The sequence below is a fragment of the Protopterus annectens genome, chromosome 1.part0 (assembly GCF_019279795.1).
Source record: "Protopterus annectens isolate FY-2018-M chromosome 1.part0, PAN1.0, whole genome shotgun sequence".
NCBI classification, from domain to species: Eukaryota; Metazoa; Chordata; order Ceratodontiformes; family Protopteridae; genus Protopterus; species Protopterus annectens.
Window position 1 is genome coordinate 1,019,955,146 of NC_056725.1, and position 25,624 is coordinate 1,019,980,769.

General features: G+C 44.0%; 1 protein-coding gene across 1 annotated transcript in view; it reads left to right on the forward strand.

Annotated features, from left to right (window-relative positions):
* The window catches only part of DDX1 (DEAD-box helicase 1), a 1,380,291-nt gene that overhangs the window by 223,611 nt on the left and 1,131,056 nt on the right, over window positions 1–25,624 (forward strand). Inside the window, exon 7 of the mRNA XM_044064805.1 lies at window positions 21,195–21,278. Within this exon, the coding sequence (XP_043920740.1) occupies window positions 21,195–21,278 (84 nt within the window). The remainder of the gene's footprint in view (window positions 1–21,194; window positions 21,279–25,624) is intronic.

Below are 25,624 nucleotides of genomic sequence, written 5' to 3' on the forward strand. Positions count from 1 at the left end.
TTTAGTTGACCTAAAACCTTTTTAAATGTAGATGTTCGAGGATCCACATTGCTGCAGTCCAATTTACCCTCCCTCCTTCCCCTCTGTGTTTAGGGGTGGTTGTGTAGGAGAGGTTGTATTCTGATACTTTTGTACATATTTTGGTGCAGGTATGTTTGGAGTTTTTGGTTTTGGCCTAATCTTTTCAGGGTCTTCTGACATCTGGGGCAAGAAAAGACTGAGGATATGACGTCGGTCATGCGCATTAGTACCCTGACGTACTGACGTCAGTCTAATGCGCCCTGACCGACGTCAGCCATATACTTTGGTATTCGGGCCGACTGGACAGCGGACTACCCAATAGTTAGGACTGCAGCAATGTGGATCCTCGAACATCTACATTTATGGTAGGTACAAAACTGTACTTTTCATCCCACGGCTTGGAAAGTGGATGCTCTCTCATTCAATTGGAGCAATCTTCACGTGTATGCCTTTCCACCACTGCCTCTCCTCCCAAAGGTACTCCTGAAGGTCAGACAGGACAAGCCAACCATGATTTTAATAGCTCCGGATTGGCCTCGACAGCACTGGTACCCATTACTGAGAAGTCTGGTACGGGAGCCTCCATGGCCTTTGCCTTCGATTCCACACCTGCTGTCTCAGGAGAACAGTCATTTACTCAATGTCAAACTTCACTCTCTACATCTAACAGCCTGGCATATTCTGTTTTAAACCCTGGAGGGTCTCAGCTTCCACAACAAGTTTTGAATGTTATTTTGGAGGCCAGAAGGCCTAGTACAAGGAAAGTTTACGCAGATAAATGGAGGAGATTTTTAATTTGGAGTACAGCAAAGGACTTTGATGTTTCTAAACCTAATTTAAGTGTTGCTCTTCAATACCTTACTGAGTTATTGGACAAAGGTTTGTCCTTCTCCTCTATAAAGGTTCATGCTGCAGCAATTTCTGCTCACTATGAACGTGACCCACCATTATTTTCTCATCCTTTGTTTAAGCAATTCCTTAGAGGGGCAAAGAATATAAGACCCCCACGTAGAGCTCCTACTCCTGCTTGGGATCTCAGTTTTGTGTTGGAGAAACTCACTCTACAACCTTTTGAGCCTGCGGCGACTGCCGAGTTGAAATATTTATCATGGAAGACTGCTTTTTTGTTGGCCATTACCTCTGCGAGAAGGGTTTCTGAATTACAGGCCCTTATGGCGGTTGAGCCTTTCTTAATTTTCCACAAGGACAGGGTGTCTTTAAGGCACTAACCCTTCCTTTATGCCTAAAGTGGTTTCTAGTGTGGCTTTAAACCAAACTATTCATTTGCCTACTTTTATGCAAACCCCCAAAATAAAGGGAGCAGATTTTGCACACTTTGGATATACACAGACAGTTGCGATATTATTTGAGCAGAACTAAAGGGTTCAGGCAGTCTCAGCAGTTGTTTGTTTCATTTGCTTTGGGTTCTCAGGGCAAACCTGTTTCAAAACCAACTATTTCTAAGTGGATTGGTTTTTGTATTGCTTTCTGTTATTCCCATCATGGTAAGGAGATTCCAGCTGGGATTAGGCCTCATTCCACTAGGGCTACTGCCACTTCTACAGCTTTTAAGGGGGGTGGCTACTAAAGATATTTTGGAGGCAGCTACTTGGAGTTCAGTGCATACTTTCTCTAAGCATTACCACCTTCCACTTTACTGTAAATCTAGGGCTGGATTTGCCACTGCAATTTTACAGGGCATTTTGGCAGCTCCTAATGCTTTATAGTTTTGCCATCTTCCCTTACCTCTGCTTTGGGATTCTACCCATATGTAAGGACTGCAGCAATGTGAGATGAAGAACATAGTACAGTTTTGTACCTACCATAAATGTAGATGTTCGAAGATCCACATTGCTGCAGTCCAATTTACCCTCCCTCCTTCCCCTCTGTAGTTAGAGGTGGTTGTGTGGTTTGGATTGTAAATATTGTAAATATGGTTAGTGCAGGGGTGGTTGGTTGTTTTTTTGCTGTTTTTTGGCTTTGGCCTTTCTTTTTAGGGCCTTCTGACATCTGGGGCAAGAAAAGACTGAGGATATGACGTCGGTCATGCGCATTTGTACCCTGACGTCCTGATGTCAGTTTTAAGCGCCTTGACCGACGTCAGCCTAATACTTTGGTATTCGGGCCGACCGAGGACAGTGGACTACCCATATGTAAGGACTGCAGCAATGTGGATCTTCGAACATCTACATTTATGGTAGGTACAAAACTGTACTTTTCTTCTTCTGACCAGGAATATTCTTTCCCTCCTTATGAGGATTCTGATGCTGAGGAATCCATTCCTTAAGCTTCTCCCCCTGAGGATTTTTCTTTTGGGAAACTTTGCATGAAATGAGGGAACATTTTCACTGGGAAGGACAGGAGTACTCTGAATCTAAGAAAAGACTTGGGGATTTTCTTCTTATTCCCCTTCCCCAACATAGACCCCTGGCTATTCCTCCTATTTTGGATATTGTGGATGATTTTGGAGGCTAACTTAACTCTTGACTCTTTTCTTCCAGCTCCTGTTAAGCCTGATAGATATTACAGGGTTCCTGATTCCCACCAGTTTTTATACAAGAATCCTACTGCTGATCCTGAAACCATTTCTCAGGGTCCTAAGGGGGTTAAGGCCGCTTCTGCTAAAAACCCCATTCCCACTGAGAAGGATTCCAGATCTTTAGAAAGATGGGGCAAAAAAGTGTACATTTCTGCTGCTTTATCTATTAGGGCTTTAAACTGTCAGTTTCATATGCTGAAATACCAGCAATTTCTTTTGTCTGTTTTAAAACAAAAGTTAACTTCCATTTCTGCCTGTGCAGATAAGGAATTACATGACTTAATGCATGCCACTGAACAAGTTGGGAAGCATGGTTTACACTGTGGATTTGATGCCTTGGAGGCTTCTTGTAGGGCTGCTGCCTCTGGCACAGTCATTAGAAGGCATGCGTGGTTAAAGGAACAAAACTTGCCAGATCAAGTAAAAGCTAAATTATTGGATGCTCCTGTTCAGCATAATGTTTTGTTTGGATCTAAAGCTGAAGAGGTGATAAAGAAGATGGAGGACAAGGCAAAATCCATGCAAACGGTTAAAGAATTATTACAAGTACAGCCACCCAGATTTAGTAGGAATTGGCCTACTAAAAATTGGTCCTTTTCCAATTCTGACAGGTCTCAGAGGGGTAGGTACAGACTCTCCCGAGGAAGGCCTCAAACGGAAACCTCTTATAGATCAAGACAGTGGACTGCTTCCACCCCTAGGGGAGGAGAGGACAGGTCGCAAGCTCATAGAAAACAGACTCAATGACTCCCTCTGTTGGGCTGCAGGAACTTCTTGCCTGGAAGCCCCTCTCGGATGAAAACTTTCTCTCTTTCACCTAAATTGGACTCATATAACCCAAGACAAGTGGGTTTTGGATGTGGTTTCAAATTCCATTTTCATACCCTACCAAGACCAAGCGGATGGCCGGATCTTCCAAAACATCAATGGTTAGAGGTCTTAAACCAGGTAGAAGCTCTCTTGGCTATGAAAGCCATAGAACTAGTTCCACTTTCAGAGATGGGACAAGGTTTTTACTCAAGGCTCTTTCTAGTCCCCAGAAAGCTAAATTCATGGAGACCCATTCTAGATCTGTCAGTCCTGAACACTTTTCTCGAGATACCAAAATTCAAGATGCTTACTCTACAGCAGCTACTTCCAATGCTGACCAAAAATGCATGGATGGTAACTTTGGATTTAAAGGAGGCATATTTACACATTCCCATCAGGCAGGAATGCAGAAAATACCTCAGGTTCAAGGCCGGATCGAGGCACTATCAATTCTCTGCGCTGCCCTTTGGATTGTCTACTGCGCCCAGGGTCTTCACCAAATGCCTGTCTCCAGTAGTAGCTTATTGCAGACTCAAGGGAATTCAAATTTACCCTTATCTGGACGACTGTCGTATTCAGGCAGACAGCAAGGATGTCTTACTCCAGCATCTAGAATTTGTTCAGAATCTTCTCAAGTTCTTGGGATTCTCTGTAAACATAAAAAAAGTCAAATTTGACACCCTCACAACAGATAACTTTTCTGGGTGTTCTTCTCAACACAACCACCCAGATGGCATTTCTGACATATGAAAAACAATTACAGCTGGCTTCAACTTTCAAAACCTTGGCAACACTAACTCAGCTATCTGCAAGGAAATTCCTGCAGGCTTTGGGTTACATGGCCTCCTGCATCCTTCTCGTACCATATGCAAGACTACATATGAGGAAAATACAGTGGTACCTAAAAAGTGTATGGTCTCAGCATTGCCACAGTTTAGACATACAGATTACCGTCCTGCCTTGTCTTCAAGAGGAATTCCTTTGGTGGTCCAAGGCATGTACTCTAAACAAAGGAAAACCCTTCAGTTTGCCTCCAGCCACTCAGATACTAACCACGGACGCCTCAGATTATGCATGGGGAGCCCATTTTCAAGGCAACTGTCTGCAGGGCCTTTTTATCAGAAGCTCCTGCATATCAATTTAAAGGAAATGTTAGCCGTTCAGAAGGCTCTATTGGCCTTCAGGAATCTTCTACATCCAGGACAACTACTGATACGAATATAACACCGCAGTTATGTGGTACATAAACAAGCAAGGGGGATCTCATTCCTATCCCGTTTGCAGACTAGCCATGAATCTGTGGAACACAGCTCTAGCTTGCAGACTGGACCTTCAAGCTCAGTTTCTTCCAGGGAAGCAAAACTTCCTGGCAGACAGTCTGAGCAGAAACCTGTCGGACCCACACGAATGGATGCTGGACACTGAAATATTCAAGATGATTACAGCAGTCTGGGGATGTCCTCACATAGACCTCTTTGCATCCCACCTCAATCATCAACTACAGATTTTTTGCACCAGGACATTCCACGAACTAGCTTGGAAAGTGGATGCACTGTCATTCAGTTGGAGAAACCTCTCGGGGTATGCCTTCCCGCCTCTACCTCTTCTTCCACGGGTGTTATTAAAGATCAAACAGGACAAACCCAAGATGATAATCTTGCTGGCCCCAAATTGGCCTCGACAGTTTTGGTACCCAACACTGAAAAACCTTTGTCTGGAGCCCCCTTGGGTGTTACCACAGACTCCAAACCTTCTGTCCCAACACCAGGGTCAGGTTCTGCACTCCCATGTCAAAACTCTCAGCCTGGCGGCATGGTTAATCCAGGGTCTATGATTCCTTCTCTCCTACCCAAGCAGGTTGTGGATGTCATTTTAGAAGCCAGACATCCTAGCACTAGAAAAACTTATGCAGGAAAATGGAAAAGATTTTGCTCCTGGATGCAGGCTCTGGGTTCAGATCCTTTTATTCCTAACATTCCTCTGATTTTACTTTACCTGACAGACCTCTTACATAAGGGTCTCTCTTTCTCTTCCATAAAAATACATGCCTCTGCTATTTCTGCTCATTGTAATACAGACCCTCCAATCTTTTCCCACCAGCTCATGAGACAGTTTCTCAGAGGAGCTAAGAACTTAAGGCCCCCTAGATCTCCACCCATTCCTGCTTGGGATCTCAACTATGTTTTGGAAAAGCTCACCTTACCTCCTTTTGAGCCTGCTGCCACATCTGACATCAAGTTTTTATCTTGGAAGACAGCCATCCTGTTAGCTCTGACCTCTGCCAGGAGAGTGTCAGAGTTGCAAGCTCTTATGGCTGTGGAACCTTATATTATTTTTCATCAAGACAGGGTGTCTTTAAGGACTAATCCTACATTCATGCCTAAGGTGGTTTCCAAAGTGGCTTTAAATCAAACTATTCACTTGCCAACTTTTTTCCCCAGTCCTCAAAATAAAGGGGAAAGGATCTTGCATTCCTTGGATGTACACAGACAACTACGTTTTTACCTGGACAGAACCAAGGACATCAGGAAATCATAGCAATTGTTTGTTTCTTATGCTTTAAGTTCCCAAGGTAAAGCCATTTCAAAACAGACCATTTCTAAATGGATTGCTCATGGAATCAGATTTTGCTATTCACACCATGGAAAGCAAATCCCAGGGAGTATAAGGACTCACTCTACCAGAGCTGCTGCCACTTCAGCTGCCTTCCTCAGGGGAGTTCCTACCAAAGACATTTTGGAAGCTGCAACTTGGAGTTCAGTGCATACTTTTTCCAAGCACTACAATCTACCTCTCTACTTTAAGTCTAGGTCAGGCTTTGCTTCTGTAGTCTTGCAGGGCCTTTTAGCCGCCCCCTCTACTTTGACCACCTCCCTTTTATTCTGCTTTGGGATTCAACCCTACAGTCATGACTGCAACAGTGAAACACGATGAACATAGTACAGTTTTGTGTACACTTACCATAAATGTAGATGTTCGAGTGTCTTCACTGTTGCAGTCTGGGTTACCCTCCCTCCTGTCCCCTCTTTTATTTTTTTCCTTTGTGTGGTTCCCTTCTTCACCCTTTTTTTGAGGTGTATTTGCAAAGGGTATGGGATCTTACTCATTTTGGAATACCTGACATCTTGGGCAAGAAAAACTGGAGAACATGGCGTCGGCTGCCAGCTTTGTACTCCTGGCGCTCTGATGTCAGGGAGCATGGCTGAACAGCCGACGCCGGACCCAGACTTTGGGATTCTGGCCGACCGAGGACTGCCTGCCGGCAGGGGAGAACCCTACAGTCATGACTGCAACAGTGAAGACACTCTAACATCTTATGCGACCCAATTAAAGGGGGTGGGATGGTTTTCTATGACACATTGGAATATTCCCAAAAAATCTTTGAAATGCTCAACGACCTAGATACATATCAACCTGCTTCACTTAATGAGATAAATATTAGTTATAAAAGAATAGATTATTATTTGGAAGACTATCTTGTAGAGGAAAGAATTACAGGAGAGACATATAAATATCTAAAAGTTTTAAATCCAAAAGTAGCTACCATTTTTGGGATACCAAAGGCCCACAAAGATTTGGAAAATTTAAGTTTTAGACCAATAGTAGATGGACGTGGGTCAAAACATATCCCTTTGGAGCTACTATAGATAAATGGTTGAAACAACAGGTCGTGAACAATGAACACATAATAAAAGATTCTTGGGACTTTTTGGGAAGAATTAAAGATGAGCTGTGGGACAATGATGTAATATTCTTAACCATTGACGTAGTGGAATTATTTACATCTATTCCCAAACAAGGAGGCTTAGAAATCTTTAGGGACTGTTTACAGAAGAATACCACATTAGACAAAGACAAAAAAGATCTAGTAGTGGAATTCATGGAAATAGTCTTAGATTATAACTACATTATGTTTGATGGAGAATATTACAGGCAACATAGAGGTGTTGCTATGGGGGCTTCTTGTGCCCCTGTATTTGCCAATCTTGTACTTTTACAGTGGGAGCAAATAAATGTGTTTAGAAGCGAGTTTTTCCAATATATGAGACTATATGTTAGGTTTTTGGATGACATATTTATTTTATGGAAAGGCCCTGAAAATAGCATTAAAGATTTGGTTCAACACCTCAACGAAAGCACAGGATTTTTAAAGTTTACGTATGTGTACGATAAAACGGAATAAACTATCTGGACACATACATAGAAAAGGATACTAATTGCTTTAAATCCAAGATATACAGGAAACCATCCTTCAGCAACTCTTACTTGCAATATTTTAGTGACCATCCGGTGAGACAAAAGAACAGTATAGTCAAAGGACAATTCATTAAGGTAGCAAGAATGACTTCAAAACAGGAAGATCTACAAGAGGAATTAAGGAAAGTAGCTTTTATGTTTCAAGAAAGGGGGGTACCCAGTTAAAATGATAAATGAATATGTTGAGTACATTAGGAATGAATGGGGTAAGAAATACAAGCCACTACTAGGGAACAACAATGCTTTATATGAAGGAAAAGGTACAAAAGATACAGTAAGTAAAAAATATGAAAGAGCCATGATTGTTCCATATGGTGGTAATGTAAAGGAGGTAGAGAAAATTATTAATAAAAACTGGTACTTTATTTTAGAAAGCTGAACCAATTAGTCTTAATTATTACCAGTGAAGGAATGACTTGCATTTGACAGTTATCCATTTACCAGGTGTGTTGCTTTTTTGCCATCAATTGACCGAGTGCTAGTTGGCAGTTACTGCTCTGAAGATTTGCTGCATCAGATGAATGTCTCCATTGCTTGGATTTAAGAACTACTTTATTGCAATTGTGTCTCTTCCTGACTCTTTGGAACTCTCCTCAGCAAGCATTATTGTTTTGGGGAAGTTAATATTACATAGCAGGATGCTAATATTCCATGCCTTTGCTGTCTGAGTTCCTGCCCTTGCTTGCTTCTGTCCACTTTTGCTTTGGTGGTAATCTACTCTGTTAATAGCTGTGGATTCAGCCCAACAAGGGACCAATCGTGGAAGGTGCTTGGCAGTGTGTGAACTGGAAGATAGGAAAACCCTTTTGTTCATTAGAAGTGTCACTTCTGCGTCTCCTTTGATAATTACCACAGCAGTTGACACAACCACTTTACTGTAAGTTGGACACGTTTTTATTCTTGTCACTGGTTTACTGTTCTGTCAAAGTATAGTTATTTTGTGATTCACAGAATGGTGCGTATTGCTGACACGGAGGGGAGAGTTAGCCTGATGTGTGGGGGGAACACAAATTTATATAAGTAGCATGTTGTACCATGGTATGAATAACTAAGTGTTCTTTACTCCTCTTGTTTTGAAGAAGTAACCATTAGCTGGGGGTCCTTTTTGTAGTTGTGTTGATAATGGTAACACACATAATAATTGTTCCGAGTTTTGCCAGTCACTAAGAATTTGCTCTATAACAGATTGTAACACAGAGTTGGAGTTTTGCTTTTAAGTTGTATATAAAGCAGATTTCCCCATAGCAATCTTTCTTGGTGGTGGTGGGGGGATGGTTATAGTGCAGACTGTAAGTCTGGCATAAACATGTATGCTATAATCATAAGATCACTGTTGCAGTAGCCTAAGCTATGTGGGACATATCTTGCCAAAAACTGAAGGGAAGCTGGCTAGTTTTAGGGTATGTGAGTGGTATGAAGTTAGTGGTTTGGGATGCCAAGCTCTTGCCATCGAAGAGTGCTCTCTGCTCTGACTTTGAAGGATTGATCCGCTAGTGTTTCTTAAGAAGTTGGCAGAGAAGTATCCCGTAGGGAATACCTTCCAGTTTTACCTTGTTTTTGTGAGGAAAACTTAACTTTTCTGTCAAATTAATGATGGAAGTAAAGGACTAGTGGTGGTGGTTAAAAAAATTTTTTTTTTTTCTCTCGGAACTTTATTTTTTTTTTTTTTAGTCTGGAGGGAAGAGCGCTACTTTAAGGCTCCACTGCCTGCTTTTTTGGTATGTTTTTTTCCTGTAGAGACATGGACCTGGTTCCAGAGCTCTCTGTTCTCTTCCCAATCTACAAGAAGAGAAGTAGTTCAGGAGGCTTTGGTCTTTAACCCTGTTTCTCCTTCACCTCGGCAATCGGTGAGTGATTCTGCTGGACCACTCACTTTCTCTCTCTCTGTCCTCTCTCCTCCTGGTGTTGCTCCTTAGAAAGCTGTTGAGGACTGACAAGCAGACCCATCTTTTTGCGGCTGTTGGGCTGTGCTGTTTGGACAAGGAATAACCAATTTTGTTGGTCTTTGGGGAGGGAGCAGACATTGTTCCTTTGCCGAGCCACTTCATGGAGCTTGATTGCTGGGGAAGAGACCTTTCTTCAGGGCAGTGTTTTTCTGTAGGGTTTCCCAGAAAAATGAAACATAAAATTAGATATTTTTCTTCCCCAGTTTCCCTGGCATCTAGGGCAGACAAGTAAGATTGTCTGGGTTTTGCTAAAGGTTTATTTAAAGTGTTTCAGTCTTTACTTTCTAAGTGTTCCCTTCATTAAAAAAATAAAATTTTCCTCTGTCAGATTCTAATCCTCAGCCTGAGGGACAGGAATTACATTTTTTTCTCAGGTCCTAAAGTTTCCACTACACAGAAACTGGAATCTGACTGAGCAAAGATATTCTTAAGATTCCAAACCTGAAGAGTTCTGTTTTTGAGATAGTTGCCAGAATGAAGGATTTATTACTGTAGGAAAAAAAAAAGAAATATGAAAGTCCCAGTAAAGATCTGATTTGTAACCGGGTGTATTTTTCCTTAGTCTGCAGCTGTCACTTCTGCTTTTGCTGAACTTAAACTGATGCTTTCCTGGTGTCTGACAGTCAGCCATCAGCCCCATAGAAAGTACAATAAATGTTATAAGGTTTCCCAGACCCACATTTTTTTTCAAACCCTAGATCAGACCTTGCAGCTTACTTCTCAACTGTCCAGAATTTTGCAGAATGTTTCTAATTATTTTACCTCGCATTTTTACTCCATCCCATGTATTTTTTCTTTACTGATAAATCACTGAAGGGTTACAGTCAGTTATGCAAGATATTAGCATTATTTGCATTTTATTCCGAAACTGCTTATTGATAAATATCCTGTTTTTATTAAAATTGTAAGTGAATTAAAGCAATATTTAAAAATTTTCCGTTTTTTTTGGACCCACCCCATTATTTTTGGTTATGTCTAGAATTCTTGTGCAAAAAATTTGAGAGGTATTCCCAGTAGTAGTTTCATAGTAGTAGTTTCTCTGACAAAACCATCTTCTAGTAAACATACAGCTGCTAGCCCCATCCCTTGTGACAGAGATGGGGAAAGTCTCAGTAGGTTTGGGAAGAAACTTTACACTTCTTCCTTATCCTTTAAAATAGTGAATTGTTAGGTTTACATGTTCAAGTTTCTGCTGGCTTCCTTTGACAATGAGTTTAATTGCTTACCTTCTTTCAGAGATTGACACCTCTGGATTCTTCTATGTCCTCTTGTGTGTTTGGTAACTCATTCTTTAAGTAATCTTATGACTTTGGTGACAGGGTTTCTGGAGTAGCTACTGCTTGGTCAGTGATATGAAGATTTGCCAAGCTATATTCTTAGAATTTACCAGAGGATGTTAAAGCTGAGCATTTGAATGGTGCCTTGATTAAAACGCATTGATGTTCTTTGTGTTTCACTGTTGCAGTCATTACATTTGGGTTATCTGCTTGCAGGTAGCTCGCAGTCAGACTAATTGTCAAAGTCGTGGGTCCTGCGTCAGTTGCTGTCTCATCTTCCATAACGTCAGGTAGTCAAGGGTATAAAGCATACAGCCGATGCCATTACATCAGTCTTTCTTGTCGTGTGGTGCCCGAAGCAGAAGCAGTTCGCAAGTGCCGGTCGGTCGACTCCTGAAATTTTCGATGTTCATCGTGTTACCCTGCTGCAGTCATCACACTTGGGTTATCCTGCCGTCAGGCGGTCCTGCAGTCGGCCTGAGTTCCAAAGTCTTGGTCCTGCGTCGGTTGCTGTCTCTTCTTCCCTGACGTCAGTGCGCCAGGGGTATATAAGAGGCATCCAATGCCATTTTCTTCAGTCTTTCTTGCCGCGCGGTGCCCGAAGCAGAAGCAGTTTGTAAGTGCCGGTCGGCCGACACCTGCTGACACCTGAGATTTTCAATTTGAGTTTCAGTCCGAAGTCTTCAATAAAGCTAAGTACCCTGTTGGGGAACCTTTTCTTGCCTCAGTCCGATGTCAGAAAAAGTTAACAATTGCATTTCTTGTGGGAAGCAAATACCTCATAAAGACTTCTATTCTTATTGTATTCCTTGCCTAGGCCCAGACCACGATGTCACAGGTTGTTGGTTTTGTGCTAGGTTTAATAAACGAACTATCAAATGCCGTTTTGACTTCGCACGACATTACTTTGGTAGGAAATTTAATTATAGCATGCCGTCGGAGCAGCCGACGACAGGCATGCATAAAAAATGCTAGGATAAGGACAGGCAGCCTAGGAACAAGCCAGACTCCGAGGCCTCTGCTGGGCCTGTCGCCGGTTCTCCGGTTTTCAGTGAGGCGCCTACACAGCCCCTGACAACCACAGAACTGGAACCTCAGACAGCTTCGGATTCTCAAGCAGAGAGTACTAGGCCGTCGCAGCCATCTTCATTAGGCCCTTCCGACACCGGAGCAGAAGGACATCCAGGTGCAGTAGAAACACCTTTGGTTGCAGAAGGTGTCTTCAGATCGACTACACTCACCATTAAATCTTATGCTACGCTTAAAACTCCATTAAAACCAAAAAAGACTGTACATCAGTCTCCAGTTCAAGGCCCCATGCCTAAGAAACAGATGCTTAAGATGGCGACATTGAAGACTTTTCCTGTCATTTTCTTATTTTCATTTGCATTTGTGTGTGTGTGTGTGTGTGTGTGTGTGTGTGTGTGTGTGTGTGTGTGTGTGTGTGTGTGTGTGTGTGTGTGTGTGTGTGTGTGTGTGTGACATAGCCTAGTTTTATTAAGGCTTTTTTGTGGATAATTACTGTTAGGATTTTTTTGTGGTAAAAGTAATTTTTCTCTCAGATTTCAATGGCTGAAGCACCCAAAGTGTGGCCAAAAGATGTAACGGACAATGATGTAAACTGTGTCTGCTGTCTAGGAGCCCTGCATTTGCAGGATAGCTGTGCTATATGCCATTCCTTCTCCTCAAGGGTCCTACAGGAAAGGAAAAGTAAACTTCTTAACAGAGGGTTGTTGAAACCGTTGTTTCGAGAAGCTTTGAACAACCAAGATGGATCCAGCAAGTCCCCAAAGTCTTCTAAGTCTTCAGACTCAAAAAAAAATCAAAGAAATCTTCAACTTCGGCTCCACTGCCATCGGAACAAACAGTTTTTACCTTTCAGAGTCAGTCCCCTGTCTTGGATCCAGTGTCAGAAGCTCCTAAGAGTCCGTTACTATAGTTGGTACCACCTTCGGTCTGCTTTTCTCTGTCCTCCATCAGTTTTTTATTTCTGGATGTGGATCGTGTGGTGCAGAAGCTGTTATCAGCACCAGCCTTGGCAAAAATTTTTATCTCCTCCGACCCAGATGGCTTCGGAGCTGAAGACCCTTGCACCAGCTCAAAATGTTCCTCCTCTGAGCCATGCTGGTCCTTTGGAGCCGGAGGAATCAGATCTGTTGATAGTGGAACCCTAAGAGCAGACGCCTGCTCCAATGTCTTTGCTCCATGCATTCTGACGTCCTCGCTGCCGCTCGAGGACTCTAGGAGCCGACACTCTCTGGTCAGGTGCAGGGAGGATAGTCGGACCGACTTGTCAGTTCTGACTCTGCCTCTCGGGGCTTCAGCTTGGATGAGCTCATTTCCTACCTCTGGTTCGGAGCCAACTGTCCCGGTGCCGGGGGTATCAATGGTTTCTTCGGCTCAGTCGGTTCCCTCGCATCGGAGCAGAGGTGCTTCCGATGCCATGAGGAGAGTCATGTCTCTTAAGACATCCTTGACCGCCGGTCTGGCTTCCTCCTCCCCTAAAGTGCCTGTGTCTGCTTCTGCCTTACACATCCTGACCAAGCGTAGAGACCCAGAACTTCAGGAAGCCCCATTGGGTGGCCCTTGCTCTTCCGAGACCCCACCAGAAGCTCCCACTGATGAGGTTCCCAGGAAGAGATTTTGTAAGAGGAAACATCTAGACTCCCCTCAGGAGTCTCTAACATCAATATACTGACTTAGATGAGTCAGATGGGTCCCCACGGTCTCCATCTGAAGATATCTAATTCGCTGAGGTACTTGAAATTCTTAGGCAGAGGGGTGACTGGCAGTCCAAAAGCCCAACTGAGGATGAGTCAGTTCTCCTGAAGGCTTTCGGGTCTCAGCCCTCCACCTCTTGGGTATTTCTGCCCTTTGATGCGCTGATTCAGCTGGTCTCAAGAAGGGCGTGGGAGTCTCCGGATATTATGGAGCCTGTCCCTAGGAAGCCTAATAAGTTCATTTCTGCCCCCTTGACAAATCGCTCTTAACAAAAGTTGTTCCAGTTGATGCCATGGTGGTGGCAGCAGCCACCAAAAAGGAAATGTCTGAGACTTTTTACAGTGAGCTGATCGAAGGAAGGACACTCGGCAAACTCGGAGCTACAATATATAACATTAAGTATCCTGTGTTTTGTTTAATTTTGTTCTTTATTTCTTTGTTGTTTATAGCACTTTGTGTACTGTGTATTTTTTCTAGCTAGTTTCACTGTTTGTGAGGTATTAACTGGAAATTGTCCACTCTTATTAAGCATCTGTTGGGTTGTTTGTTTATGATAACTTGTTGCAGTTAAACTCTTTTTTTTCTAGTGGCTCCTTTAGCTGTTTAAAACTTTCATTTAAAGGCTCACTGCTGCTTTTCAGCTGGGAGTAACATTTCTGCTATTTGTTTCCCACCCTCCCTCCCTGTTGGTATAGTGTTTTTATAGTTGGTGGCTTTGCAGTTGCCCGCCCCTAGTGTAAATTTGATCTGGGACCCTCCTCCCAGTCTAGTGTCATTACCTCATTCTACCCAGTACAGGGAGAGCATTTGAGAAGGCCAATCAGCTTAGTTTCTGCTACTCCTTTCTCTCTTTCCTTTCTCTCTTTCCAAAAAAAAAAAATTTATCTGCTTTTACTGTATTTGTGTTTTTTCCTACATTATTTTGCTACATCCCGGTGCAGTAGAAACACCTTTGGTTGCAGAAGGTGTCTTCAGACCGACTACACTCACCATTAAATCTTATGCTACGCTTAAAACTGGGCTACATGAAAAGAGACATAGAGGAGCTCTCTGAGCATGTAGCCCAGGCCGGTATGACCCTGATCTTGAGTAGCATCTTACCCTCACCAAGAATGATGCCACAATATGAAGACAAGATGATCAATTTCAACAATTGGCTTAAGTGTTGGTGTCATTCAAAGGGGTCCAATGCCTGTCAGCCTGGGATGACATGCTCGACAAGCCACGATGCTTCGCTAGGGACGGCTTGCACCTGTCACCCCTGGGCTTTCGGATATTGGCAAAGGCTCTTGCTATCCTCATAGTGCCTTTTTTAGGCAAGGCTCAAAAGACAAACCCACCTCCATAGGTATCACAAGGGATAAGAAACTAAGAGTAATGCTACTCAACGCCAGAAGTCTAAACCTCAAGATGCACGCACTCGAAACTCTACTTAGCATGGAGAACATCGATATCTGTGCAGTAACAGAAACCTGGTTCAAGGCTCCCGAGAGCACCCCAGCACTACCAGGTTATACCTCATACCATGCTTTTCGGCCCCAAAACTTGGACCGAACCACAAAAGGAGGGGGAGTATCAATATTGGTCAAAGATACCCACACCTCCAGGTTGGTGGCACAGCACACAGCATCAGAAACTATCCATGTGCAACTAACTGTGGGTAAAACTGCCTTCCAGTCTATAGCCTGCTACAGACCACCCTCCAAAACACAGGAACCCCACTTGGCCTTCCTGAGAATACTGGAAAATATGAAGGTCTCTCCAAACACCATTATATTGGGCGACTTCAACTACCCAAACATAGACTGGGAGCATTACTCTAGCTCCAACACCCTAGCCCAAAGGTTCCTAGAATTTATAAACTCAAATGCTATGGAACAACTTGTTACCACTCCCACAAGAGGGGAAAACATACTGGACCTGATCATCACCAACATGGGGGCACTATGCTCCAGACCAGAAGTGTATCCCTCACTGGTAAGATCAGACCATAAACTAATCTCACTGGATATTCACATCCCGACCCCACCCCCTGCCCAGAAAACCACAGTGAAAAACTTCTAAAGCAAATTTCACACTCCTCAAAACCGAGGCGAAATCCTTCAAAGCCCCGGGCCTGTGGAAAAATCTGCCCAGACCGCAGAATCCTTTATAAACGCATTCTGTGAACACCTCCAGGAATGCATGGATCATGCAATCCCAAATAAAACCAAGACCCAATCCTCCAAAGGCAGACGTCCTGTCTGGTGGACCCCAGCCATAAACAAACTATACAATAGAAGGAGGAAGCTACTACATGATAGAGCAAAATCCCAAAAAGGGAAGGCATCTCTGATCAGTATTAGCAAAAAACTACGGGCACTCATAAAATCGTCTAAGGCCAGCTTCGAGAGAAAAATTGCACAGGACACTAAGGATAATCACAAGGCTTTCTTTAGTTATGTTAGGAACCTGGGTGGGAATTCCCAGATATGCTCAGAATTAGTCCAAAATGACAAAAAATACACCGAGCCCACAGACATTGCCAACATCCTAGCTGACAGGTTCAGTGCAAACTTCTCCCCCCTCTACCCACCAAAAGGACAAATATCTATCCCAACAGAGTGCTGCCCCCCTGACCTCTCAGATGCTCAGGTAAGAGCTGCCCTCTCCAAAGCAAAAAACACAGCATCAATGGGACCAGATGGTGTCCCGGGCTGCGTCCTACATGAACTCCAAGAAGAGCTAAACCCAAACATAAAACTACTGTTCAATCTTAGCCTTACTACAGGATATGTACCCAAAGAGTGGTGTACAGCAACAGTGGTCCCTCTCCACAAAGGTGGTGCCTCAACGGATCCTGGAAACTATCGCCCCATAAGCCTGACTAGCTTGGTCTGCAAAGCTATGGAAAGGATCATCATGGACCTCATAAATAAAGATATTGGGGACCTACAGACACTGGATCCTACCCAGTTTGGCTTTGTTAAGGGAGATCCTGCCTCTTAAACCTGGTCGATTTCTTTGAAACAGTCACCAAGGCCATTGACGAGGGGAAGGTGGTCCACACAGCCTACCTGGACCTCGCAAAAGCCTTCGATACAATACCCCACTCGGGCATTATAGATAAGCTTACCAGCTTAAATATAAACCCCTATGTCACTAGATGGGTTGCAAACTGGCTCAAGGACAGAACCCACATGGTTAGAATTGCTGGAGCCATGTCAGACTCCAAACCAGTTACAAGTGGCGTCCCACAAGGCTCAGTCCTGGGACCTCTCTTGTTCGGTATATATTTCTCGGCAGTACAGGCCAACACGGAAGGACTGTGGCTGACCAAGTTCGCAGATGACTGCAAACTGGGCGCCATAATCAACTCTCCAGCCGACACAAGCATCCTCCAAAAGGGCCTCATAGAAACAGACAACTGGTGCCAGAGCCATGGCCTCAAGCTAAACGCCAAAAGTGTATAGTCATCCCTTTGGCAAAAACAAAGTGCCCACAAATTACCACATAGGTGGTAATCCATTAAGTACAGAAGAAGTCATTAGGGACCTGGGGACCCAAGTTGATAGCAATCTCTCATTTGACAACCACGTGGCCAAAGTGGTTAGAAAAACATTTTATATAGCCCACCTAATCATGAAGGGATTCACATCTAGATCAGGGGAGGTCATCGTACCTCTTTACTCATCCCTCATCAGGCCCATAATTGAGTACAGTGCCCCTTTTGGGATGTACCTTACCAGACACCTGCAGCAACTGGAAAGACCCCAAAAGTACCTCACCAAGAGGATCAAAGGGCTCAAACAGATGCCATATGCTGCCCGGTTAAAGAAACTCCAGCTCTACTCAGTGGCATACCGCCTGCTCAGAGGCGGTCTGTGCCTTACGTATAAAGTCATGTCCAACCCGGAATTAATGGACATGCTGCACCTCAGAAAATCCAAATCCCATCGAGCTACGCGCTCGAGACTTGAACCTCAGCACTGAAATAAATAGGACATGCTGGAAGGACAGATTCATAACCCAGAGGCTCCCTTCACTCTGGAATAAAATCCCAGTCCAGGTTAGGCAGAGTCCCACATTGACTCTCTTCAAGAGGAATCTTGATGAGTGGATGGGAGATCGTAGGTTTACCCCGGCTATCACTTCTGTGTCACTGTTAGACAGAGGCACAGTATACTAACCTCAAAAAAAGGCATAGCAAAATTAATTTAAAATGGGTGGCGAAAGCCAAACACACTCTGGCTAGGCTTATAAATGCCCTAGGGCAGATAGCCTAGTATGAACCTATGAACTTCCTCGTATGTCTATCCTCCTAACAGAGATTCCAGGATCATGGATAGATACAGGAAGCACATGTTTAGTTCAACGACTTTTGCTCTTCATTCGCTCAACTATTTAACCCATTTTACCAGGTTACAAAGAGATCTCCTTAAAGAGCTAGGAGATACTCTTCAGGGTACAGTAGCTGCAGGAGCTACTGACAAAGTTGCCGCCCAGCTTGCTACTGTCAATTCTATGGTAAACCCATCCATGCTCCTCATCTCATATGCAGCTGATGGAATGAGTAGGGCAGTGGGTACAGGAGTTGCTCTTAGGAGACACTCCTGGATGTGCATGTGTTCCTTCGCAGCGCCCTTAAAGTCATCCTTCTTGAATACTCCCTTTGGCTTGTCCCTTTTTGAGTCTAAAGTGAAGGAAACCTTGACCATTTGTGAACAGGACGGAAAGACACTGTCTGCCGTTGGGTTCCGTTTTTCCACCCCTACCCGACCCTACCCTAAGGGTCAAAGGGGAGGAAAAATGTGGTTCCGAAAAGCCCAAGGAGCCTTTCAGGACATGTGTGGTGAACCCTTCTCCAGAGGCATAGGAGGGGGGAATAATGGGAGACGCTGCCCTTGTGGCAGAGGGGGTCCGCAACACCAGGGCGACAGAGATCACTTCTCTGGGAAGCCCTATCAGCGGTCCTGAAAGGAGGCTCCACTGTCTTGCTCTGGAAGGCAGTTGGGGGTCGCTTATCTTTGTATCTGGACGCCTGGCTCAAAATAAAAGACAACTGGGTACAAAGTATCATTTCCAGAGGATTCTTCCCATTCGCCACACCCCCCAGCACCCATAAGAAAACTCCCGGGCTTTCCACCCAGTTGCAGGGAACAGGCAACAGTAGAGGTCCAAAAGTTGCTATGAAAAAGTCATCCAACCAGTACCAGCAGGCCAGACAGGATCCAGAACTTACTCTGTATTCTTTTTGGTTCCAAAAAAGACAGGGGACTGGAGGCCAATATTGGACCTCAGCAGACTGAACATATATGTAAAGAAAGAGAAGTTATGGATGGTCACGCTTCAGTCTCTACTTCCCATTTTAGGGAAAGACATTTTGGATGTACTTGATAGATCTCAGGGATGTGTACTACCACATACACATGGCCCGCCATCCAGGGATCATCTGCGCTTCCATCTGGGAGCCAATCATTACCAGGTTTCGAGCCCTGCCCTTTGGTCTCACAACAGCCCCCAGAGTGTTCACCAAATGCATGGCAGTGGTCACGGCTCACCTGATGCGTCTAGGATTCCAGGGGTTTCTGTACCTAGAAGATTGGCGCCTTACCACCACCACCAGGCTTCAACTCATTCAGGCCAGGCCCTGTGGTCACCATTTTAGAATTCTTGACTATGGTTTTCAACCAAGGAGCTGCAGCAGCAACAGTTCATGTTCAACTGGCTGCTGTTTCTAATTTTCATCTTGGATTTGAAGGATTGAATATTATGCCTCACAAGTTATCCATAGCCTTTCTCAAAGGGACCAGTTATATTAGACCACCTGTGAAATCTCCCTGTTCTCTATGGAATCTACATTTTATGCTTTCCCGTATAATTCTTCTGTAATTTGAACCCGCTTCCTCTTGTGACCTCAAATTTGTGTCATGGAAAACCATTTTTTTTAGTAGCTATTACTTCTGTACACAGTGTGTCGGCTTCAGGCTTTATCCATCAAGCCTCTTTATTTGATATTCCATGCTGACAGAGTCTCACTTAGAACAAACCCCTCAATCTTGCCCAAAATTTGCACTGAAATCAATCTCAACCGAATTATTGATTTGTCAGTCTTCTTCCCCAACCATTCAAACAATTTAGAGTACATGCTGCACAAACTTTATGTTCACAAACAGCTCAGATTTTATTTGAATAGAACAAAAGATTTCAGAACATCAGACAAGCTTTTTGTTTCATTTTTAGACTCCAGGAAGGGTAGACCAGTGGTCTAAATGGTTATCTGATCGGATCACCTTTGCTTATTCAGCTGCCAGTATGCCTTTGCACCATATAATTAAAGCTCACTAAACCAGAGCATTTTCTACATCATCTGCTTTTTCTGCCAGACTTCCTATTGATAACATTTGCGCAGCAGCCACTTGGTCAAAACCTCATAACTTTATCACTCATTACAAAGTTGACAAGGTCTCCAGGGACAGGGCCTCCTTTGGATCCACGGTCCTGAGAAATATACTCCCGTAAGCCACCCGAGATTGATGATGCTAGGGACGCTACCCTTCAGTAAAGAATAAACGGCGAGATAGAACAGCTTCACATAAAGAAGTTCTGTACTTACCATAACGTTCCATGTGAGTTGTTCATCTCGCCTTCATTCTTATGTCCCTCCCTCCTACCCCCCTCCTAGGCTGTTAGATGACCGAGATGTTTGATCCATCCTGGTTGCTCAATCCTTCTGTATTCTTTCTTGGGAGTGAAAGAATGACATATGGTATTATACGCAGCAAGCAAGATCTGAGGTAACTCTGGGTGCATCATGGGATAGGGACTTGGCTTTGAGCTATTTGAAGACCTCGAGCTTTACAATTGGCCGACTCTGAGCCAAGGGATCAGCTCCGAACCCATCAGTAAAGAATGAAGGCGGGATGAACAACTCACATGGAACGTTATGGTAAGTACATAACTTCTTTTTAATGATGAGTACTGCACCATTGTGTAAGTTAAACCTACAGTAACACATGTTTGAATAGGACATTGTTGCAGTAAGAAATACCATCCCTCCATTTTCATTAGCTTTTATGCCTGGATGAGTTTTTCCGACACACCTATCTGACTCACTTGTTTTGAAGCCGGAAACTTCAGAGTCTGGTACCTTAACCACTGATATTGTACTTCTTACCTCAAGCTGTACAATGGTTAGGGCATGTGGAAGGGTACCTCTGATGTTTGGGACCTGTCCGTTCTTCTATGTAACCTATATAGCTTCAGCAACTGCAGCAGCAATCTATGTGAATGTGTGTTATGTTAAGTTTACTTGTGCAGCTGTACTGTACTTGTCTTTTTGAGTTGAAGATCTTGTATGTTTTTGTATATTTCATTCTCCCTCAGCAAAATATAAACCTGTTTAGAATATTGATTTTCTTTTAAAACTAACAAAATTTACATCATATCTTAAGCTGTTCTTTACAGGTGAAGTTTCCTTTGTAGAAAGCCGGTAGCTTAACTGCCCAGGGCTCTTAAGGTGTATGGAAAGCTGCTTTTTTGGGGTTGGCAATGAAATTTTCTATGCCGTCTGTACATTTACAGAAAAGAATATTATGCATCTGTTTCATTCTCTAACACTGTTTATATTTTTTTTTTCCAAAGCTGTTGGCCCAGATGGTTTGTGCTGCCAGAGCAGGGAAGTGAAAGAATGGCATGGATGCAGATCAACTAAAGGAGTGATGAAAGGTAATATTAGAAGTTGATTTTTCAGGTTTCGGGCATAGGTGAAGCCTTGAGTCTCCAGTCTCTGATAGATGAAGCGCAACTCATTGCAGTCTAGTGTCACATCCTGGTGTTTCTGCAGTTGCATCCTGCTCATTCCTCTAGGCTCCTAATATAACCTGTTCAGATTTACTTTAATGGTTTCAAAATAATGCTATATGTGAGCAATTGAAATATTTTATTTTAATGCTTACTCAGTAGGCAACACATCCACTGATACTTGATCTCTATGTAGTACTGTTTGAGATATGAATTGCTGTTCATTTGAAAGCTTACAGCTGTGTAGCTTGATATTGTACACTATTTACTTTGCTTACAACTTATTAAAAAAAACAGTTCAACACTTAGAATATAATGAATACTTTACCACTGTAAAGATTTGATGTGAATTTGTTCAGTCTTGCTGTTTATTCTTGCACATTGGTTCGGAGCTGAACCATCGGCTTTGAGTCTGACGCTTTACTAGCTGAAGATCTAGAGTAGCTCGAGGCCAGGTCCCTATCCCATGATGCTTTTTGTCCTACCTCAGATCTAGTTTACTGCTGCAACTGATCGCAGGTCATCAGAGAATTCGGGCCAGTTTGTTTATATTTAATTGTTTTTTTGCAATATTCTGCTGATAATTGCTTAAATACCTAAAGTTGTTATACTGCTTTTGGGCTATGTAGCCTCTGATTTTCTTTATTTAAAATTTGACTAGTATCTTCCTTTGCAGAGCGGTTGCTCTTACGCCTTTGGCTGTTCCTTAGTTATTCCCTATCTGTTTTTCCTTCTACATAATGTGTTAGTGTGATTAGATGGTGTGCTTAATTTGTGTGTATATATATATATATATATATATATGTGTATGCGTATATATATATATGTATATATATATATATATATATATATATATATATTTTTTTTTTTTTGATATATTCTGACAGTTCAGGAATCTGGGACCTTAGGACTGTTATAATTAGAGTTTGCCAGTGTGGTTAGTTTTCAGTAACCGTGTTTTCTGCTTTAGTGTTACTGTAGATTCTCTCTAGATTAGAACTGTTAAAATTATTGCAGTTTGCAGTGTGATTGATCATTCAGTAACCTCTGTAGTGTTTCTGTGGTGGTGTTTAACATGTCTGACCATAAGGAGAAACAAAAATCTGGTTTCAAAAAGTGTCCAAAATGCGGGCCGAAGATGTCTATTATAGACGCCCATGTGAATTGTGTTTATTGTTTAGGGCCTGTTCACCTCCATGAGGATTGCTCTATCTGCCATTCCTTCAGTAGTAGGGTTTTACTGGGGAGAAGAAGGAAGCTGGTAGATAGAGGCTTATTGAAGCCAGATTTTCAGGAGTCCTTGGACAAGGCTGGCCAGACCTCCAAGTCATCGAAGGGGTTGACGTCTTCGAAGCCCAAGTCATTGGCTCCAAGCCTTACCGTAAAGATGCGGTCGCCGGCTCCACAGTCTTCGAAGCCGTCCACCGAGCAAGTTTTTTGGAGCCAGTCCCCTGTCTTGGAACCATTCTCCAAAACCTTGAAGTCGCCTATCTTTCAATCGGTGGCATCTTTGGTTCCTTCGACTTGTTCTTCGAGGACCCTTTCTGGTGTGGATGTGGACTGGGTGGTGCAGAGGCTTCTGGAGAACCCACACTGACTAAATTATTGGCCTCGACCCAACAGGTCTTGGGGCCTACAACCATCTCACTGGCTGTGACTACTCCACCGAGCTGAGCAGAGCTCTGTGAGCCGGGGGGGAGGAGGATCTGATGATTGTGGAGCCTTTGGAGCAGAGGCCAGTTCCAGTGCCTTTGCCACTGTCCACCCTGACTTCTTTGGTTCCATTGGAAGAGTCTGGTAGCCGATACTCTCGTCGGTTCTTGGGGGGGGGGGGGGGGGTTTGAACGACGCATCTGTTCCGACCCTTCCTCTCGGAACTTCAGCACGGATGAGCTCGATTCTGTCCTCTGGTTTGGAGCCCATTGTCTCTGCTCCGGGGAAGTTGCCATCTTCTTCAGAACCGGCGGCTTCCTTGGGTCGGAGCAGTGGTGCCTTCGATGCCATGAGGAGGGTTATGTCATTTAAGACATACACGTCATCATGTCCCTCCTCCTCCTCCCCCCCTAGAGTGCCACATTCTGCCTCTACATCGCAGTCCCTGTGAAGTGTGGAGACCCGGAGCCTCAGGTAACCCCATCGGGTGACCCTTGCTCTACTGAGACCTCACTAGAAGGCCCCACTGATGAGGTTCCCAGGAAGATACTTTGTAAAAGGAGACATTTAGATTCCCTGCAGGAGTCTTTGACATCAGACACCGATTTAGAGGAATCGGAAGGGTCCCCATTGTCCCCCTCGGAGGATACCTCCTTTGCTGATATCCTGGAAGTCCTAAAGCAGAGGGGTGACTGGCAGTCCATTAGCCCTACTGAGGATGAGTCGGTGCTCCTGAATGCCTTTGGGTCTCACCCTTCCACCTCCTGGGTGACTCCGCCCTTCAAGTTGATGAAATTGGTTGCTCAAAGGGCATGGGAGTCTCCTGATTCTATGGAACTGGTTCCTCGGAGATCTAACAAGTTTATCATTTCCCCACAAGATAAAATGTTCCTCACTAAGGGAGTCCTGGTTGATGTCATGGTGGTGGCGGCAGAGGTCACTAAGAGAGAGGTCAGAAACCTCTTCTACTGTCCATCCTCCTAATAGGGATTCCAGGACAATGGACAGATACAGGAAACGCATCTTTAGTTCTGCGACCTTTGCTATGTGATTGCTTAACTATTTGATTCATTTTTCCCGTCTTCAAAGAGATCTCCTGAAAGAGCTTGGAGATGCACTGCAGGGTAGTACAGATGGAGCTGTCCATGAGAAAGTGACAGCACAACTTAATATCCTTAACTCCATAATGAACTTGTCCATGTGGCTCATTTCCTATGCAACCGATGGCTCGTGTCGGGCAGCGGGTTCAGCAATAGCTCTTCAGAGACTGTCCTGGATGCACTTATGCTCCTTTGCGGAAGCCTTCAAGTCTTCCTTTGTCAACACCCCATTCGATGACTCTTTCTTTTTGGACCCAACACTAGGTGTGAGCAAGAGGGAAAGACTCTGCCGTAGGAGTCCGTTTTTCCACCCCTACTAGACCATACCCCAAAGGGCAGAAAGGTGAAAAAATGTGGTTCTGAAAGTCCCAAGGAGCTTTCCAGAACACACGTAGTGAACCCCCCTCCAGGGGCAGAGGAGGGGGTAATAATGGAAGACACTGCCCCTGAGGCAGAAGGGGTCCGCAGAACCAGGGCAATGGGGATCAGTATCTTGGTAAGCCCTATCAGCGCTCCTGAGAGGAGGCCCTACTGTCCTGCTCTGGAAGCAGTCGGGGTCACTTGGCTTTGTATCCAGATGCCTGGCTAGGAATTACACCAGATTTTTGGGTACAAAGCATTGTTAACAGAGGATACATCATTCCATTCATGGAAAACTCACTTGTTGGGACAAAAATCCCAGATGTTCCACCCAGGCTCAGGGATCAAGCAGCCATAGAAATCCAGAGGTTGCAGGAAAGAGTCATCCAGTCAGTCCCAGCAGACCAGATAGGATCTGGAACTTATTCCAGATTCATTTTAGTTCCAAAGAAGACTGGACTGGAGACCCATCATGGATTTCAGCAGACTCAACACATTTGTAAAGGAGAAGTTCCGAATGCTCACACTTCAGTCTATTGTCCCATTCCTCAGAGTGGGTGATTGGATGTGCTGTATAGATCTCAAGGATGCGTACTACCATATCAAAATGGCAAGGCCATCCAGAGATATCTGCGTTTCCGGCTGGGAGCCAGTCCCTACCACTTCCAAGCACTGCCCTTTGGACTCGCAACAGCCCCCAGAGTGTTTACCAAATGCATGGCAGTGATTATTGCTCACTTGAGGTGTCTAGGATTCCGAGTGTTTCCATATCTGGACGACTGGCTCCTTACCGCCACCTCCAGGAATGAACTAATTCTGTCCTGGGATCACACTCTATTAGACATCACTATATCAATTTCAGAAAGTCTGCATTGTCCCCATCGCATCTCATTTATCGGAGCAGAACTAGATGCTGCCACCACCGCCGCAGTAAGATTGCCCATGGACAGAATAACCACTTTCCAAAACCAGGTCTCGGACATTTTGCAGAGAAGAAGAGTACCGGCCCATCAAGTACTGAAGCTATTAGGCACCATGGCAGCTACGCTCATAGCAATTCCTCTGGGACGTATACACATGAGGATTCTTCAATGGTTACTATTCACCCAGTGGTCTTACCAACAACTTCCTGTGTCATTCTTAATCATGGTTACGGAC